Source organism: Anolis carolinensis, chromosome 6 (assembly GCF_035594765.1).
Source record: "Anolis carolinensis isolate JA03-04 chromosome 6, rAnoCar3.1.pri, whole genome shotgun sequence".
NCBI lineage: Eukaryota > Metazoa > Chordata > Lepidosauria > Squamata > Dactyloidae > Anolis > Anolis carolinensis.
Genome location: NC_085846.1, coordinates 35,578,054 through 35,596,620, shown reverse-complemented (window position 1 = coordinate 35,596,620; position 18,567 = coordinate 35,578,054). Strand labels below are relative to the sequence as shown.

Below are 18,567 nucleotides of genomic sequence, written 5' to 3'. Positions count from 1 at the left end.
TTAGCCCAGCTTCTGCCTACCTAGAAGATTGAAAGCAAAATGTGAGTGGATAAATAGGTACCGTTTTAAAAAGTAGAGAGGCGCTCATAAGGAAATGCTAGAAAAATGCCGGTCATTCGATCAAGGAGGAAGTTTACGAACAAAGGTTCTTCAGCAGGGAGATGGAGCGACAGCACCCCCCCCCCCCCCACGGCCAAAAATGAGCACAAGCCTCCAAGATGCCGAACATGGAAAACACCTATATATACTTCTATCTATATACAATTGTTTGTTTTGTCAGTGTATAAACAGCATTGCCGTACATGTATGTACCGTGATCTGCCCTGAATTCCCTTCAGGGTGAGAAGGGTGGAATATAAATACTGTAAATAAATAAATAACTACTGTGCTCAATGCTATAGACTCCTGGGAGGTGTAGTTTGGCGAGGCACCACCACCCTTTGTCAGAGAAGGCTAAAGACCTAATAAAACCATTATCCAAAACTGGGACCCCCAAAAATAGAAGTTTGCGTAAATGACCTCTAGTTACTCTGGTTAGCTTTGGCCTTGGTATCAACTTCTCTTTTCCCCCCAACTCCATAAAATGGGCTCAAGATGTAAGAATTTCCACTTCAGCTTTGCCCCTGGGCTTAAAACTGAGACTAGAATGCAGATTTGGCCAGGAAGCATATTGATCCCATGGTGACACAATGAATTCTCCCTGAAAAACATCCCAAACCCATTATCCCGGCATTGCTATCAATCATTATCTATTATTTAATCAAGGAGTCTTCCCCTTCCCAGCCCTAATATCCATCTGCAAACATTGTTTCTCCTGAATCAATCACTTCCTATGTTAATGAGCTCCCAGGGGCAGAAAGGGGGTGGGATGGATACAGAGGGTAGACACATAATTCCTCCGATAAAAACTTTATTACATTTCCCATCACACACTTTACACCAATAAGACTGCAGATCATAATTTGTACCAATCACGGAGTAGTTCCCAACCTTTGGTCCTCCAGATGTTTTGAACTTGAGTCATGGGGGTTCTGTGTGCCAAGTTTTGTCCAGGTCCATCATCAGTGGAGGTCACAGTTTCCCTAGTTGTGGGTGAGCTACAACTCCCAGAAAGGAAGCTCAGTTCCCCTCAAACCCCTCCAGTAATCAAATTTCAGCATATCATCTATGTGTGCCAAGTTGGGTCCAGATCCATTGGTGTTTGGGTTCACAGTGCTCTCTGGATTAGGTGAACTACAGCTCCCCCAAATCAAGGTGAATTTTCCCCAAATATCTCCAGTATTTTTTACTGGTCATGTGGGCTCTATGTCCAAAGTTTGGTCCAATTCCATCTTTGCTGATTGATTGCAGTACCTACAACTCCAAAATGTCCAGGGCAATTTCCCTCAAAACCCACCAGTATTCAAATTTGGGTATATTGGATATGCATGCCAAGTTTGGTCCAGATCCCTCATTGTTTGGGTTCATACAACTCCTATAAATCCTTCCAAAGACCTCCAATATTTTTTTAGTCATGGGAGTTCTGTGTGCCAAGTTAATTCCAGGTCCATCCTTGGTGGAGTTCAGACTGCTCTTAGATTGCAGGTGAACTATACATCCCAGTACTAATAACTCCTATAAATCATGGTGAATTCTCCCCAAACCTCCCTAGTATGTTCAGTTGTTGATCAATTCCTCTATTTCCTGTGTGCCATAGAAAAGAGTAAGAAAGGGTTATGGGAGAGGCAGTGGGCGGGGTCATGCAAATTCCACACCAGTGGAGAGAGTAAGAAACACTGGAATGTCTGTTGTAGATGAAACACATAAAATCTAGGATGAAATTGTCTCCGTATGAAAGCATTCACGTGGTGGGGGGCAGTATGGTGTTTATGGAAGACATTGGCAGGGCTTTTGTACATGTTCATGGCGTTCACTATAACCTGTAATGCCATTGGAGGGAGGGCTATTGGTGTCTCCTGAGTAGAAGCTATAGCTGTTTGTGGGGGCAGAAGCTTGTCTGTGTAAGTGGACACCCCAGCCACACACACATATTTTCACTTTTATTATGTGTATACATAGATTATTATGTGTTTTATCTATGTTGCAACCCACCTTGAACCACGAGGAGGGGCACGTAAGAAATAAAATAATAATTATTATATGACCATGGCAGGGGTTGGTATTTATCCAAAAAAGAAAGTGTTTCTGGCCCTTCAGTCCTTTGGTTAGATCAGTGGTTCTCTCCCTGTGGATCCCCAGATGTTTTGGCCTTCAACTCCCAGAAATCCTAACATCTGGAAAACTGGCTGGGATTTCTGGGAGCTGTAGGCCAAAACACCCGGGGACCCACAGGTTGAGAACCACTGGGTTAGATCCATCTCCTGAAGCAGCCAGCCAATGAATGGATATATCCGACAAAGGGGATTAAAAAATATTTTTAAAGTACCTTTCAGTGCAAGATATTTTGAAAAACAAATGTCCAAAGTATTTGCTGAACTGATTCAACAAGATAGTGACCAGTAGTAGTGCAAGTACAGGACTACAAACAAGACTTAATGTGCCAAATCATTAAACGATACAGCAAAACATTTTTTTCTGAAGGCCAACTCCCTAGAAAAGAAAGTCCAGGACAGTGCATTACAGAAATTGTGATCCTTAACAACTATATTGAGAAGAAAAATGGTTAAAACAGAGGAAGTCAGAGTAATGGAAGAAAACAGCCCAAACATCTTTTATTTCCCGCAGCTTTTCTTTAATTGTTTGCAGTAACGACATGAAAACAGAAGTGGTTTTCACACTTTATTATACAAAAGAAAAAAAAGTGCGTATGAACGGAAGATCCAGTTTAAAGTCTGTCCGGACCTGAGTCCAAGTCCTAGCTGAGTTGACGCAAATAGCAAAAACGTCTTAAGGAAAATAATGAATCTTTAGCTCCCCAAGCCTCATTTAGTAATAGAAACTGAAAATCCAGTGCATTTTTGGCATTTTAAAGTTTTTTTTAAATCTACAAAAAACACTTTTAAATATTAGAAAAAACCGACTCCTTTTTCCACAAGAACGTCTGCCTGGAACATCACATTTTCTCAACAGTGCAAAAATGCACTCAGTTCTGCCTTCTTACAGTACAAACTGTTCTTTTCCCTTCCCCATAACACTTTTCTTTCTTTTTAAAAAACACATTAGTACTGTAAGAATTATATTTTAAAGAACAGATTTTTTTCTTTTTCTTTTTTTACTGAAAAAACACATCTACTAAAATACAACAGAGCTGATACAATCCAGCAAAAATCAAAAACCAGTTCTGGAGGGATGAGAGAGATGATAGAAGATTGAGTGATAAGAAATAAAGATCCTACAAACATCAGAAAGGTCAATGCAAGAAAGAGGGGTTGGGTTAATTACAATTGGGCATCTCATATCAGAAATAACATATGGCAATGAAAAGCAAAGTTTAAAAGAGAGGGAGAGTCCAGCAAGTTATGGCTCAGGTGTTCACTTTATTTTAAACAGGTAGCATCCAGTAAAGCAGTGGTTTCCAACCTTTGGGCCTCCTGGTGTTTTGGACTTCAGCTCCCACAGTTCTCAACAGCTGGTAAGCTGGCTGGGATTTCTGGGAGTTGAAGTCCAAAACACCTGGAGGCCCAAAGGTTGGGAACCACTGCAGTAGAGCAACAGAAGGTAACATCCATATGACCCTATGGCTGAGCAGCATTTAGAGGGCAGGAGCTTATGCACAACTCCTAAAACAACTCTAGGAGTAAAATAAGAACTATGTATGCTCAACTTGATTTCTTCATGCAGCTTTCCCAAATTTGCCCACGTACATAGGACAACTATTTTCTGCATGCGACTGCATTTTCCAGACCATTCTACATTTTATAATTTTGGAAACTGGGTAATTTTTGAGGCAGGGATAACATGGGTCACTCAAAGCATGTGAGAATGTGATCCTGCATTGGCAAAGTTGTGGCAATAATCTTAGAGCAGTGGTTCTCAACTTATGGTCCCCAGGTATCTTGGTTTACAACTCCCAGAAATCCCAGTTTACCAGCTGTTAGGATTTCTGGGAGCTGAAGACCAAAACACCCGGGGACACACATCTTGAGAATCACTGTCTTAGAGGCAATGACAGTCTTAGAGGCAATGAATGTTTTTCCACACTAGAGAGTATCATTGGGAACACAAAAATATAAAAAGAATCAAGAAGTATCACATATCCAACATACTCCCAGAGTATGTGTCTGCACTTTACATACTAGGGCCTGAAACTTATTATTAAACTTGACAAGAGTAGACAGATTAATGGGATTTACTGGTGCGTTAGCTTCATAAACTATTAATTGAATAGGTCTACTTTTGTTGTGAGTAACCAACAGGATGTTAGCTAGTGCTTGCTACGTGGTATCTGCGAAGAAACAATTCCTATGCTGTGTTAACTTTAAGAGATACTTACCACCGGATTCAATGAACTGGATGGCAGGTTTTTGTTGACTTTTAAGAAATGCATGGGAATGGTACGGTGAGAATGGGTGTTCACAGAATTATGTCTTGCATGTTTTTGTATGGTATTTTACAAAGTGGAAACAGATAAGCATTGGGTGGGCAGAGAACAAAGAGAAGGCAGGTGGAAACACCGGAAAGTTACCCACCTCAAATTTCTTCACAGATTGGTGAAGGAAGAATCAGGATTTTCCATCTGAGTGATATACAGTAACCAAAGTTATAACAACCTATAGATTGCCAAAATATCTAGTTTCTAAAGGTATGTTTTTCAGAGAGAAACACCCAACATACTGGTTACAGAGTAATGGTTGATTTGTACAGTCCCTTTCAAAGTAATGCTGAACAGTTTAAGAACATCTTGCATATTTTGTCTCCATCAATCCAATGCTAACAGTTGCACACAGTAATTTATTCAGCACCCCAGTGAATGTTCTGGCTCTGCAAAGCTTAAAATAGGCCAAAACAAATCAGGCGTACATAGCAAAATTAAGTCCTGGATTGTTTTGAACTAGTTCCATTATGTATGTACCAATCCATATGGAATCAGTGTGTTTTCCAGCATGACAATGTGCATGGAACATTTCTCTCTCCATGTCATGGAAAATCAAAACTATCCGCACTTTTATTACTCATGTTGCCAGAACAATATGCAAGGAAGTAAAATATGTCTTCCTCTATGAGAGAATTTCTATGAAGTACTGAATGTGACAAACTCTATAATGGCATCATTTCAAAACAATAATAATGCTGCAAAAGAAGTTAGGAAAAGCCACAGGGGTTTAAGATACTATATGTGTCTGCAATTCCTTGTGAGACTTTCACATAATGCAACTGCAACTGGAGTTCTGGCAACTTTAAATACACAACGGGTGAAATTATGGGAAGCAAAGTGAGGACCTTGGTCTGACACACACCCCCATTTTTTGCTCCCCCAATGAAATATTCTTTATCCCCATGCACAAAGTTAAAATGTGAATACAGGAATCTTAAGAGGTCTAGGTGTAATTGATTTGCAATGATAGAAATGTGAAGACTGAAGCCAAATGATATGCTTGTGGTAGTGAATTCATATTGGAGGCCAAAGCCCTTTGTCCTCTCAACATAACTACAGCCCAGAGATATACTACACCTCTATAGTAAAATTGAATGGCAAAGGTGCTCAAAATGAAGCAAAGGATTTTGGCCTAAGTGTGAAACTAAGATAAACATTACCGATTCCCTTAAAGTTAGATGGTACTTTGGCAGTGATAGGCTAAGGAAAGATTCCAGCTTACTCAATGGGTCTTTGTTGGTCCCCTCTTTCACCTGCCCCATTAAAAGTGAAAATATATAATGGAAGCCCATTCATATTTGCATAACATATGCAGGTTGCAAAAGTCTTTTTCTTAAAACACTTGAAAAACAGTTTATAAGTACAAAGTACACAATGCCCCTCTTTATATGCAGAGGTTCCAAAGACCTTCCTTGAGTCCATCCACCCAACCCCTAGAATATTTTCGATTATGTGTTTCTGCTCTCTGCAAAGTTTAGAATAAGGTAAATGAGAAAGAATGGAGTTCACATTTGTAGGAACTCTGAAAATCTGTGTGGTTTTAAAGAAAGGCCAATCTGTTAACTAGATCAGATGCTAGAAAAACACATCTTCCTAGGGCAGTTATGGGCAGAAATGGTTTTCCCTAGAAAATTTTCCATCTGTAAAGAACGCATGTGCTCACTGAAATATGTTGGTGTCTGCACATGCCTTTCTTGTATCGTTTTTTTCTCAAGGAGGGACTGATCCTCAAAAGATCCTTTATTCCATAAACACCCACCAGGGTCTTACAAATTTACAAAAGAGGTTACAGGATATTCTCGGAAAAGCCAAAGACCTGAAGTCATCTTGCAAAATCTCAGAAAAGGGCTGTTTACATTTCTCCTTTTGGGGATGCCAAGACTGGGCGGAGCGTGACTTGCACTAAATGTACAAAAACCCTAAGAAAAAGAGAATTTATCATAAAGTGTCCTGATTCAGCGAGTCATGAATCTGTCAGAGGAAATCCTGCTCAGCCTGCTTTCATGTTCCTCTGTCTTTGGAGAATTCACTTCCAGGCCAATCTTCACAACTAATGCAATTTTTATTTAAATAATAATTGTTCACGGTGCTGGCTTATGCCCCAATACTGTCTTTGTGTGGAAATCACAAAACACTTTGAAGGAATAGCTAACAAATGCATATGAAGCTGACAAGAGGGGCAATTTCTAATCAGATACATTAAGGTAGGTTCTCCCTCTAACCTGTATACTTCTTTCAGTGTTATCTATCCCCTAACACCCTTTTTCTACTTGAAAAACTCTACGTATCGAGTCCCCTTTCTTCCAGAGACCTTGGGCCTGTTCACAGGTCCTTCTGATAACTGCAGAACCCCTTTTTAATGGCCACATCCTACATATGTAATATTCAACAAGGTCAACAAAACAAGAGGGGCATAATTTCCAGGATGGGATAGGCATACATTTTTAAAAAGAAATTGAAAAGTTTTCCCTGAGTCTACAAGAGATTTTTGTAAAGCAGAGAAAAATCTGTTTTCTTGGCAATCATGTCAGACTTTCCAGATTAGCCCCAAGGAAACAGATGAAGTACATACTTTGTATTCAATTTATATCTCCCACAACCTCAAGGAGGGGAAAAGGGGTAACAGGGAGGAAAAGGAATACAATTGGTATTGCATGTTGTTTTTTCAGTCCAGATCTGAGTTGCAACTCATCAATTGCTTGCCATGGCCTTAAAAGTATGTAAAGGCTATTATTATCAGTGCATTTTCCAAAGAATGCAGAAATAAAGACTGATCAAGGATATATTCTTAAAGACACTGAATTAACTAATCATTTTGCATGGACAAATTAAAATGAAATGTAAAGGGATAGATAGGGAGAAGAAATAAAAATAGCTGTGAATAGAATAATAGAATGTAACAGTTTAAGTTCAAACCAATTTCATTTGTCCTACCTTTGTCCCGACACGGTTTAGCCTTATATTCACAAATACTGAGATGTATAATTTATACCACCCTTTCTCTGGTCAGGAGATGGAAATATTGCTTCTGTTTTCACTTAAGAGTGACTTATTATCATATGTGAACCTAGAATTCCTCAAATCTCAAGGAAATGCAAGGGCAGAGTAATTTTATTTTGGATGCGGTAGGAGGCTGAGCTGTTTTAGGACTGGAAGGACTCTTTTTGAAACTGGAATTGACTTTCTCCCTAAAAGATCCCTCCTTCGTCCTCAAAACAGTCATATTGTTCCACAAGCTCCATAGCATATAGGTGGGAGCTTTATTGGTTGGAAAACGTGGCTCTTTTGTGTACCTTTTCATTTTAGTGCCTTGCAATCATGCCCACCGATAGTAGTAATTGTATACTTACTTCTACAAGTTCCGAAGTGGGGACAGCTATGTTAAAGCCACGATCATGAACACCAAGCTATTGTCTCAAGCTTGTTTTTCTCATTTCAAACTAAAAATGACAAAGAGGTATCTCTGTTTGTCCTCTTCTTTTTTGTTAATGCCTGAGTATATAAATGCCTAAATATTCTTGCTAGAACAAATTCATTAAATGGAAGGTACCTATGTGTTGACTTGCCATTCAATAATTGACTAAATGGGTTTAGTCTGAACCAACCATAATGGGCAACGTCACTACACAATAAGTTCCTTTCTCTGCTCATTGCATTTGCCACCTCTGGAGTATTGGTAGAATTCACTTGGCTTTTATTCCTACTGGACTAAAAAGAGGAGATTTCTGTTTTTGATGGCAGTCATAAAGCTTCATCCTTAAATTTCAGGGCAAATACTGCAATGATTTTGTTTTCTTAATGGAAGAGGGTAGCAAATACACCTCATGTTGGAATTTGTCTCTTGTTGATCACACATTTCTGCAGTCTGAATAAAACCATTGCATGCTGGGGAAAGAAATTGTTGTCTTTTATATACACCTTAATCCCGCTGACCAAAACCTTTGACCTATTAGACTCTGCATGAGAATGAGACATAGGAAGTGCTTGGGTGTCAAAGATACGATATTTGTTGTAAAAAAGATGGTTGTCTTTCTTGGTTTATAAAATGTTTTTTAAGAAAAATGCTAATGACACAGATGATCCCCCGTAACCAAACGCCGTTTTCCAAAGACAAGTCAACAAAATGCCCCATTTTGGTACAATTATTGGTCACTTCATTATAAAAAAAAGATATATTAACAACAACAACAACCCAAAGGGGTCTGGCTACTACGGTCTTTTGCCCAAATGCTGGTCAGAAAAATGACAGGGAAAAAAAATCCACCTCCTGTAAAATAAAGTCAGTCACCTTGGAAGTCTTAAATTCTTCTCCTCCAACAGCATACCAGACATTTCCCTTTGCAAAAACAAAAAGAAATTTCTCTGTTCCTTCTCTCCCCTCGCCTTTGCCAGACACTCACATAAAACATGCCCACCCACCTGCCCCATTTGCCTCAGCAGGAAACGCTGGATATCCAGTTCGTCCTAAGAAATAGCTAAGTGCAGCTGCTGCCATTTTGTTTCTCTTTTTTTGTTTGCCAAAGTGTGAAATATCAAGACTATACAAGATTGTCCGCTTCAAGGAGAGGTGGGTCTCACGGGCAAAGTCCAGAACCATCCGTGGCTCGTGCTCTCTGGAAACCCATCTCTCCTGGGCTGTTTGCTGGGGGTGCAAGGAGGGGGGAAAAGGGAAACATTGCCATGTTGTTTGTTTTTTTTAAAAAAAGGAATTTGTACAAAGTCCCGAGCTGGTGGCTAGAATTGGGGGGTGGGGTAAGGGGAAGAGATGCCGATGTCAGGAAGAAAATCAACGGGGTTTGGGATTTTGCCATGACCCTTGCCCACCCCTCACAAAAAGTGGGGAAACCCCAGAGAGATTTACGACGGGGGAGAAAAACAGAGGGGCATAGAATAAATCTCTCCCTCCGCCCCCATCATGACCACTTCAAAAAAGAAAAGAAAAAATAATCTCTCTGCTGGTTGTTAGGTATTTTCTATCCGCCCCCATCGCACACAAGCCCACGTTGTTAAATACAAGTGTGAGGCCTGTGAGGAAAGGAAAATAATAAAACCACAGTGATTTCTTTACTCTCCCCTTTCCTTCCCATTCCTCCCCATTCTAGCTCTCCAGCTGTGGATGTTATTGTTATCCGGAAAAAATAAAACCGAATAAGAGTAGAGCAAGAAAGGCGGCTGTAGGAAGGGGACAATTCAATTGGAGTCCGAATCTGAAGAGTCTCCTGAGGAGGAGGAAGAACTGCTGCTTCCATCGGATTCGTTGTCGTCGTCATCGTCATCCTCATCTTCTTCATCATCCTCTTCTTCGTTCTGGGAAAGAACAGGAAGGACATAAAATTCAGCGCAGTACACGAGATGGATGACATTAAGAGCTATGTGAATATGAGGAAGTATAAAGAGAGTGGGTGCAATTACCCCAACATTTCAGCATTTGATGATAATTCAAAGATTTCTAGCTCTAATGACTTCAAAGGTCATGAATGGAAATGTACTAAGCTTTTCTAGTGAAACACCAAAGATGAATAAATTAAACTTTCTAGTATCCTATCCACCAGTCTCTCTCCACAATTGTTGAAAAGAATCAACACTGAAGAATAAAATTACACAAAGGAAGGCATTTCCTCAATTTGTAGAACTAGTACAAGATTATGGCATCTGGCTGAAGAATTTAGTTCAAAGTATGCAGAATGCTGGTTCTAACACCTCCTTGACCATAAAAGAGACAATAGGGCTCATTCTCAATGTGGATGTGATGGCACCTCATCTGGAAACCTGGTTGATATTCACCTTGTTTCAAATGGGATTGGGGAAGGCTACAGATGCTCTGTTGCAAGGAAATGTATTGGTCTATGCTCAGAGGCACTCTATTACTGTCTCATATGTGTCAAAGGAGAACATCAACACCAAAATCAGATGCTCTAGCCAACTTCTTGAGGGATGGCCTCATCCTGAGGACTGAGAAACTAACCCTCGTCACTAAAATATGAAGTTTCTACAACTGGTTTTGCACAAAAGGGATGAACTGCTGGTTTCTTAGATTAAGACAATGAGGTAGAAGATTATTTTTCTACATATAGTTGGGGAAATTCTTGGAAATATTACCCAAGGATGATCCAACTAGGTGAAGCTATAGATATTGGAACTATTTCAGGAGACAGTGGCAAGTCTGTCACTAAGAACGCAGTACTGATGTTTTGCTGAAAAGATTATGCAACTGAATGGAGATTACTGGTCCATTTGGATGGAGTGATCGTTTGGGGGAGCTCAATCTGTGGCAGAATCAATAATGTACAAGGAGATCATACTCCACAACCTCACCTCATCTCCATCTTCACTCTCTTCTTCACTGCTTGAATCAGAGGAATCCCCTCCCTCCTCAGAAGAGTCACCGTTTTCATCATCGTCGTCATCTTCCTCTTCATCATCATCATCGTCGTCATCATCATCATCTTCATCCTCTGATTCCTGAAGGCCACAAAGAGAATTTAATGGACATGGATAAAAGTACCGCTAACTTGCCTGTGGCTGGAATTCAACGTTTCAACTCCAAATCCCCTGGAAGATTAACTGGTTCGCCTTTTCTTCTATCTTTCTTGAAATCCATGTATATAATAAAAGCCAAATACGTGTGCATCTATCTGCCTAACAGTATCTATGTATGTATTTTCCAGGATGGCTCAAACATCCAGAGAGCTGCATCATGGCCACGGGTGATAGCTCTAGACCAAACTTGGCACACATACCCACCATGAGCAACTTTAAATACTGGCGGGGTTTGGAGGGAATTGAGCCAGTATGTTGGGAGTTGTAGTCCACCCACATCTAAAGACCTATTTCTTTCCTATATCCAGAGAGCCACTTGTATTTCTAACCAGACCATTCATAAACCCCCAAACCAAACAATGACCATTTCTTGTAAGTAGCACTACAAAAGACCTAATCCAGGCACTGCTGGGTACCTAGACTAGTAATTAATAAATTATGGTGAACGATTACTAAGCCTCAACCAACCATTTAAAAAAGGGAGCTCAATTTTTGGGTCTAATTACATCAAGGTGGACATTTGCGGACTTTCAGATGATTTTGGCTTACAACTCCCAATATCTCTATCCACCAGTGAGTGGTTATGGCAAAAACAGCCCAAAACTAGGAGGACAACACTAGCCATCCGCCCCTAAGTTATATGTTTAAAATGGCTGCATCAACCCACTTATAGTGAACCTGAACAAAATTTTCTGTCTGTAATGTTCCAATCAATTGACATCCACTAGAAGTGTTACAACACTTAGTGAAAGCAAAGTTTAGACACTTACTGATTTAGACTGTATTGAAGGTTTCATCTTAGGGTTTGGGCCACGCATCTTTCCCATGTTTTTGCGTTTCTGTTGAAATATAAGTGAGGGGTGGCGGTAGTAAACAATGGAAAAGCTACATGAAAAGTAATCATCTTGGATCTCAGAGATGCATAATATTCCCTCAATCCTTCAGTTTCATCACTAACTTTATACAGGCACTTAGTCTCTATGGAGGGCAACCTGGCTGTACATACAATCTGCATTGGATTTGGGGCTTCCATGTTCTCTCTTAAATTTTAGGTCTTGGATGCACAAGGATGCACACTGTTTGCCCTGGAAAAGGCCCCCAGGAAGTTCTTCTACTACTTTCAAGTTATGAAGAAATTACAAGTGTGGACCATAGTTTAATGCTTTGTTGTTACTGCAAATGAAATGTATCTGGCCTAGCCTTCCAAGAACGTTCCTCCAGACCAGGCATGGGCAAACTTCAGCTCTCCAGGTGTTTTGAACTTCAACTCCCATACTGCCTATTAGGAATTGTAGAAGCTGAAGTCCAAAACACCTGGAGGGCAAAAGTTTGCCCATGCCTGCTCCAGACCTTCTGCTATGCTTCTGTCATTATTCTGTATCAGCAAAACAGAAAACAGAGAATTAGAATCAATCCAGAGCATCACATAAACTATGGTGAAGAAAACTGAACCATGATTATTTTGCATGATGTCTGGAGTTGGTTGACCCGGCACAGCTAAACCTTACCCAAATCTAAAACACTAAACTTCTGACCTTTGCTGAAATAATACAGATGTGTTTACGAGTTTCTATGGAATGATTTTATGTTTTCAGAAGCCAAAGTCTTGAGTAAGAACAGAAATGTCAAAACCTGAAGTGTTAATCTCTACTTTTTTCTGATCAAGAGCTAATATTACAATTCAGTTTCCAGCATCTCTGAAAACACAAGCCCCAGTGAACAAAACTTCCTACTAGAGGTTCAGAACATGTATGCAAATCCAATTTTCCCTTCACTCAGGTACACCCTTTTCCAGATTAGTTTTTTTGGATTAAGGCTCAAAGAAATACTGCTGCCACTCTTATATATGTGCCCTGTTTTGCACCCCCAATACACACTAGACACTTACACTGGAGATATGTTCTTTGTATGCAGCTTTCTCTTGTGGTGACAAACTCTGTAAAGAAAACACAAGGGGGGGAGATTAACATTTGCAGCCTGGTTCACAGCATTTGTAATGGGCAAAGATTGGCTGATAGTTCGCTGTTCTCTTTCTAGGCCAGCCAGTTTTTATTATTACTGAGAAATCATTCCCAGTTGGCACTTCATCCTGCACTCTTTTCCTGCATTACTGTCCTTCCCTACATTTTGCCTTATAGCTGGTTATTCTCATTTTATAGACTGAGAGAGAAAGCTCCAAAATACTGAAAAGTTATGGAAATTTGGTTTGGTTGAGGGAGAAAAGGAAAAACTAGACAAAATTAAGCTATCCGATATAATTTGAATTGAAAGGGAGACTCTTGGCTATACGGCTGCAGTTAAATGTCAATATAGCTCTACTTGGAAAACTCTCAGTTAAACTTCATGTGGGAAATATTAGTCTCTTCCAACTGCCCCAGGTATAAGAAACAGGGGCTGCAGTCTACAGGTTCCTCGCCCAACTTCACCACAACATACAAAAGGCTGTCACAAGAAGTTGCTACAACTTGTCCTTCCTTGCCTGAAAGAGCAGCTCACCTTCATCCACATTTCCAGCTGCACTTTGTACTGTTTCTGCTGTTCCTCAGCCAACTTCTTGTACTGTTCCTTTTGACCCTGTGAGATGCGCTGCCAACGACTACCAATCTCCACCATCCTCTCCTTCAGGGGAAGATGGTTCAGTTCACCATTTGAAAGCAGCTCCTGAGAAAACTTCTGATACCCATTCCTAGTGAGCAGGAGACACAAGCAAGGGGAGAAAAAAAATGTGAGAGAAGATGGGAAACGTGGAAGAAAATAAAAATATCTTTTCAAAATGCTTCTTAAGCTGTGGGTCCCGACCCCACATGGGATCCCCTGAGCTCAATAATGGCTTCACAAAAATCATGGCACTAGTAAAAGGTTTCAGAACACCACTCATTGACACAAATTAGTTAGCTACAGAAAATGCTTCCACAAAAAGGAAAATCTGCCTACTTGGAAAGTCTTGTAAATGCCGATATGTTATCAGTAAATGTTTGATTTTTTAAATACCTATTTTATACACCTGGGATCACAAGTTGTAAAGGGCTGTGAGTTAAAGAAGCCCTTTCTAGACAACCAAATTTATTTTCTCTTTTTGAAGGAGTGCTGTTGCTGAGTACAGGTAATGCATGCTCTTTGCAAGTTCAAGGGAGTTTATCAGGATGAAGACTATTTCTTCTAAGTCTGCATTCCTTAGAAAGCAATCACTGAGGGGATATTCAAATCTCCCTTTCTCTTTTTTCTGGCATCCATTTCTGATCTACTCTTTTCCTTCTTAAACTATAGACTGCTGGAGGAAAAGGTTGCTCTTTCCGGGGATCCAAACCAATTATCTGCAGACTTAAACAAAATTGCCCAAGGCCATAAGGCCATAGGTAACCCTCTCCTGGATTTTGGCAACATATTGCTGTTGTTGTTGTTATTATTTACTTCTCTTTTCTCTCCATAATAAGACTCAAAGCGTCTTTAAAAGCCCACAAATAATTCCGGCTTCTCTATTAGTGGATATTAGCAATCAATGTGATGTTCAAGTAATAAGACAACTTTTAAGGTTAACTTTCTATTTACAAATGGGTCAAAATTTGTAGAGAAAAACTAATTTGATGTTCAGTGGCTGTGATAACTGTGGCAATTAATGCCAGGCTTAGTTGAAAACAGCATAAATTCATAAACTGCTTCCATTGACAGGAATCCTTAATGTGCAAGGAATTTTTGATGACAAGGTACTGAGAAATACTGCAACTCTCAGAGGTCCTTACAATAAATATGGCATGCCTTTTCTTCATGCATCCCTCTTAGCCATGTCTGTCATCCCACAAACACAAGTGAGAAATAACAGAACAGAATACTGAAAATATATCAGGCCAAACCTGATTGCAAACCCCAATTAAAATAGACCCAATGAAGCAATTGGATAACTGCCTATTTTCCCTTTGAAAAAAAAAGTGAATCCACAAAACTTGGGGAAAATGAAGTCCTTTTTACAAGTTTTTCTGCTGTTGGGATCATGTATGTGCCAATTTTAGAATGGTGTTAGGTTCCTAAGGATTAAAGAAGTGTTGAAAATACTCACATGGGGGGCTTCTTGGGCTCACCCTGGAACTTCATCTTCCTGGAGGCATTTGTTGAAGGTGGTGGTGCCCTCATCTCAATCAATTCTCGCTGATGGAAAAGAAGATGAGGAAGAAAGAAAATGAAGAATCGAGAAACTCGACTCAACTCAATGGGAAAGAAACAAAAAGTTATAAACAAACAGCAATCCCATTCTCCATCCTGCTCAGATACCCAGTGTCTCTGATGAAAAAAAACATTCGTTAGTTTCCCTTACCTATTAAAAATCTGTTTACAAGCAAATACCAAAACGGCTAGACTACAGGCTTGAGCACATACACATATGACTATTGTAAGTTTATAACATAGGACTACATGAACAATACTTTAAAAATAAGCCAGAATTGAGTATGCAGGCAATCCAGATTCTGTGCTAAGTACTTCTAATCTTACTTACTTATTACCTATGTAAGTTTAATTGTGGAGTTTGTTTTCAAAAGGCATCAAAATCCATCTGGATAAAATTTTCAGGAATAAAAAAACAAAACAAAAATGTGCTGAGGATATTAATTATTTTGCTATAAAATGCAATTTTTTCAAGCTCTGTATCAAAGTGATTTGGTACATTTTGATCGTTTTGATCTGTACATAATATTCCAATTTTAGCCAACAATGCGCTTCTCATTTTTTATTTATTGATTTATTTTTATTTGATACCTTTTGGAAACAAACTCCACCATTATATCTCCTTATAGGTAGAAACCTACTGCTCTAAATGAAAGCAAAAATTCTCTTGGTATTATGGTGTATTTGTGTGCCTTTCTAAAGAAACAGTATAGCACATGCCTGATCCATCAAAATCATCCTAAAATAAATACATCTTCTACATAAGAAAAAAAAGGAAACACCAACATCATATCGTTTCTGATCTTCAGCAGCTTTCTTGATCCACATTAGCTTCTCTTTTTTCTCCATGTTGTTCCATGTGGCTTCCATGGCTTTTAGTGCTTTCCCCCGGTCATTCTGAAACAAAAGGACGAATGTTAATACAGTTGACAGACTCCAAGAACTGTGGAATTCACACTAGCACATACTGGTTTCATTGTGACTAGGCTCTGTTTTCATGTACACTATCATTTAAAACACATGTGTCCAACTCAAGGACTACAGGCTGAATCTGGCCCTCCATGCCATTTTATGTGACCCTCCAGATACTGGGCTACAACTCCTATACTCCTCATTAGCCATTATGACTAGAACTGATGGGAGTTGTGATACAACCACTATTTAAAAAAATATATAGTTGATCCCCTGTATCCACAGATTCTCTGTCCAGGAGTTTAACGTCCCTTTGATGGTAACCACAAGGCTGATGTGGCCCGCGATGAAAATGAGTTTGACATCCTGCCCTAAGCCATGCCTGATTTTTTTCCACTGTCCCATTTTACCTTGAAGCGAGCAAGATAATCGCCAATAATACTTTGCTGCCAAATCTCTTCAGCTGTCTTTGGTGTCTCTGGAAGCTTGCCTCGATCTTCTTTGTCAGAACCATGCTTCTTCTCTGTCTGAGTTTTCATGGCAGTCTCACGAGCTTTGTACTTGGCCTAGGTAAGAAGACAGCAAAGATCAACATCAAAAAGGACACATTAGCAAGGCGTGAAGGGAAACCAATGCAGTTAAGCCATAGATCTCTGTTCCAGAAAACCTGTGGTTTCGATAGAAGTTTATCAGAGTTCCTCAATCAGAAAATCAGAAGTGGTGGATGATGATAGCTTACAAGAATACTATCCATCTTTCTTGAAATACAAATACAGCTTGGGTTACACTTACTTCACACAGGATAACCCAGTGAGGTCTAACAAATTTAGTCAGCTTCTTCAAGTAACACAAGATTCCTCAAAGTCCTATATGATAGATAACAGACATGCTGGAGTGAATAGTTTCCTGTAAGTAGATCCAATGTCTGCTTTTCAGGAGTGGCAATCAATATTCTCTTTCCAACCTACCTCAACCCCTGACAGTAAACAGGACATAACTGGTATATTCTGAAGATGTACCTAGTTTGCCCCTCATGCAATATCATAGATTTTGAAGGAAAATGCTGCAAGATGAATAAATAACAAGTTCTTTTAATGCGTATTTGAAGTCTGAACTATTTTTTTAAAGTAAGCACTTCAAAATTTATGCAACTGAAACATTTTATTAAGAAACTGTTCAGCATTATTAGTGATGCTTTAATGTGTTTTGTTTCATAAAGCAATTTTTCTATAATTCCTTTATTAATCATTTTCAAGTTGCCATTATCTGCCATGTGAATGTCGATGAAGTGAAATAATAATAATAATAATAATAATAATAATAATAATAATAATAATAATAATAATAATAATAAGGGTCAGACATGTGATCCAACATAACAGCCAGCATAGTGATCTTGTTTGCTGTGAACTAATCTTGTTGTGTATCAAACAACAACAACAACAACAATAATAATACAACAAAAACAGCCTTGATAAAGATACAAAGCAGCTCACAGCCCTAAAACCTATACAATTTAAAAGCCTACAAAATATAAATATTAAAATAGAATCAAATGTTACAATTATCAAAACAAATATCAAAACAATTAAAAACTGTTAAAAACATTTCCTAACTCCATATAGAAATACAAATACTTGGCTATTTTCAACAATTTGTTCAAAAACCCAACATTTAAAGCTGCAGTCAAATGGAAGGAAACTGGTAATTCAATCTTGAAATCTATTTTCTATTAACATACCTGTTTATAAAGACCTATAAACGATGATGCATTGTATTATCTAATGTATTCATTTAAACCCCCACATTAATTATTTGAACACTGATCTTAATAAAACAAAAACCTTTCTAAACATTCATCAGTGAACATATTTGTGTAATTAAATTATCTCTCTTTCTTTAAAACCAAAAGCTAGGAATATAGTGACAACAAGCAAAGGGCCAATCCATATAGAAACAGTGATGAGAGGGTATTTTGGCCCCCAAAAACTGTGCCATTCACTCCTGGAATAGACACACCTAAAATTGTGTTTTCCAAGTTTGAAGGGAACATTGTGAAATTGGGAAGAATTACACCTGACACTACTCTTCACTTTGGTCTAGCCATGCCATTTAGTCCTGCCATCTGCTAGCAGTTGGAGATGCCAAGATTCTTTTTAAATTGGAATTCAGTCCCTGATCTGATGAAGATTCTTTCCTGGGCTGCAGTACCCACCCTCTAAAGCAGACATGCACAACATACAGTCCATGGGTCACATGTTCCCATACCCAAAGGATTTTAGTCAGCTCGTGACAGCGACCAGGCAGAGCACATCCTGGGTGACAACAACGCAGCCACCGGCACCTGAGGAAGCTGCGGTCTAGATGTCAGCTCTTTCCCCTCAGGATGAGACCAAAAGTAGGAAACAGATCCTGGTGCCTGG

At 39.2% G+C, this 18,567-nt stretch overlaps 1 protein-coding gene across 9 annotated transcripts in view; it reads right to left on the bottom strand.

The window, feature by feature from the left end:
* Positions 1-6,261: 6,261 nt before the first annotated feature.
* The window catches only part of ubtf (upstream binding transcription factor), a 48,855-nt gene continuing 36,549 nt past the window's right edge, over positions 6,262-18,567 (bottom strand). For all 9 annotated transcript variants that reach the window (XM_016994548.2, XM_008113277.3, XM_016994547.2 and 6 more), the window contains 8 exons: positions 16,555-16,710; positions 16,019-16,129; positions 15,129-15,217; positions 13,571-13,760; positions 12,963-13,010; positions 11,845-11,913; positions 10,850-10,996; positions 6,262-9,841 (listed from right to left, as the gene is read on the bottom strand). In XM_016994548.2, coding sequence (XP_016850037.2) covers positions 9,725-9,841; positions 10,850-10,996; positions 11,845-11,913; positions 12,963-13,010; positions 13,571-13,760; positions 15,129-15,217; positions 16,019-16,129; positions 16,555-16,710 — 927 coding nt within the window. In that variant the 3' untranslated portion in view covers positions 6,262-9,724. The remainder of the gene's footprint in view (positions 9,842-10,849; positions 10,997-11,844; positions 11,914-12,962; positions 13,011-13,570; positions 13,761-15,128; positions 15,218-16,018; positions 16,130-16,554; positions 16,711-18,567) is intronic.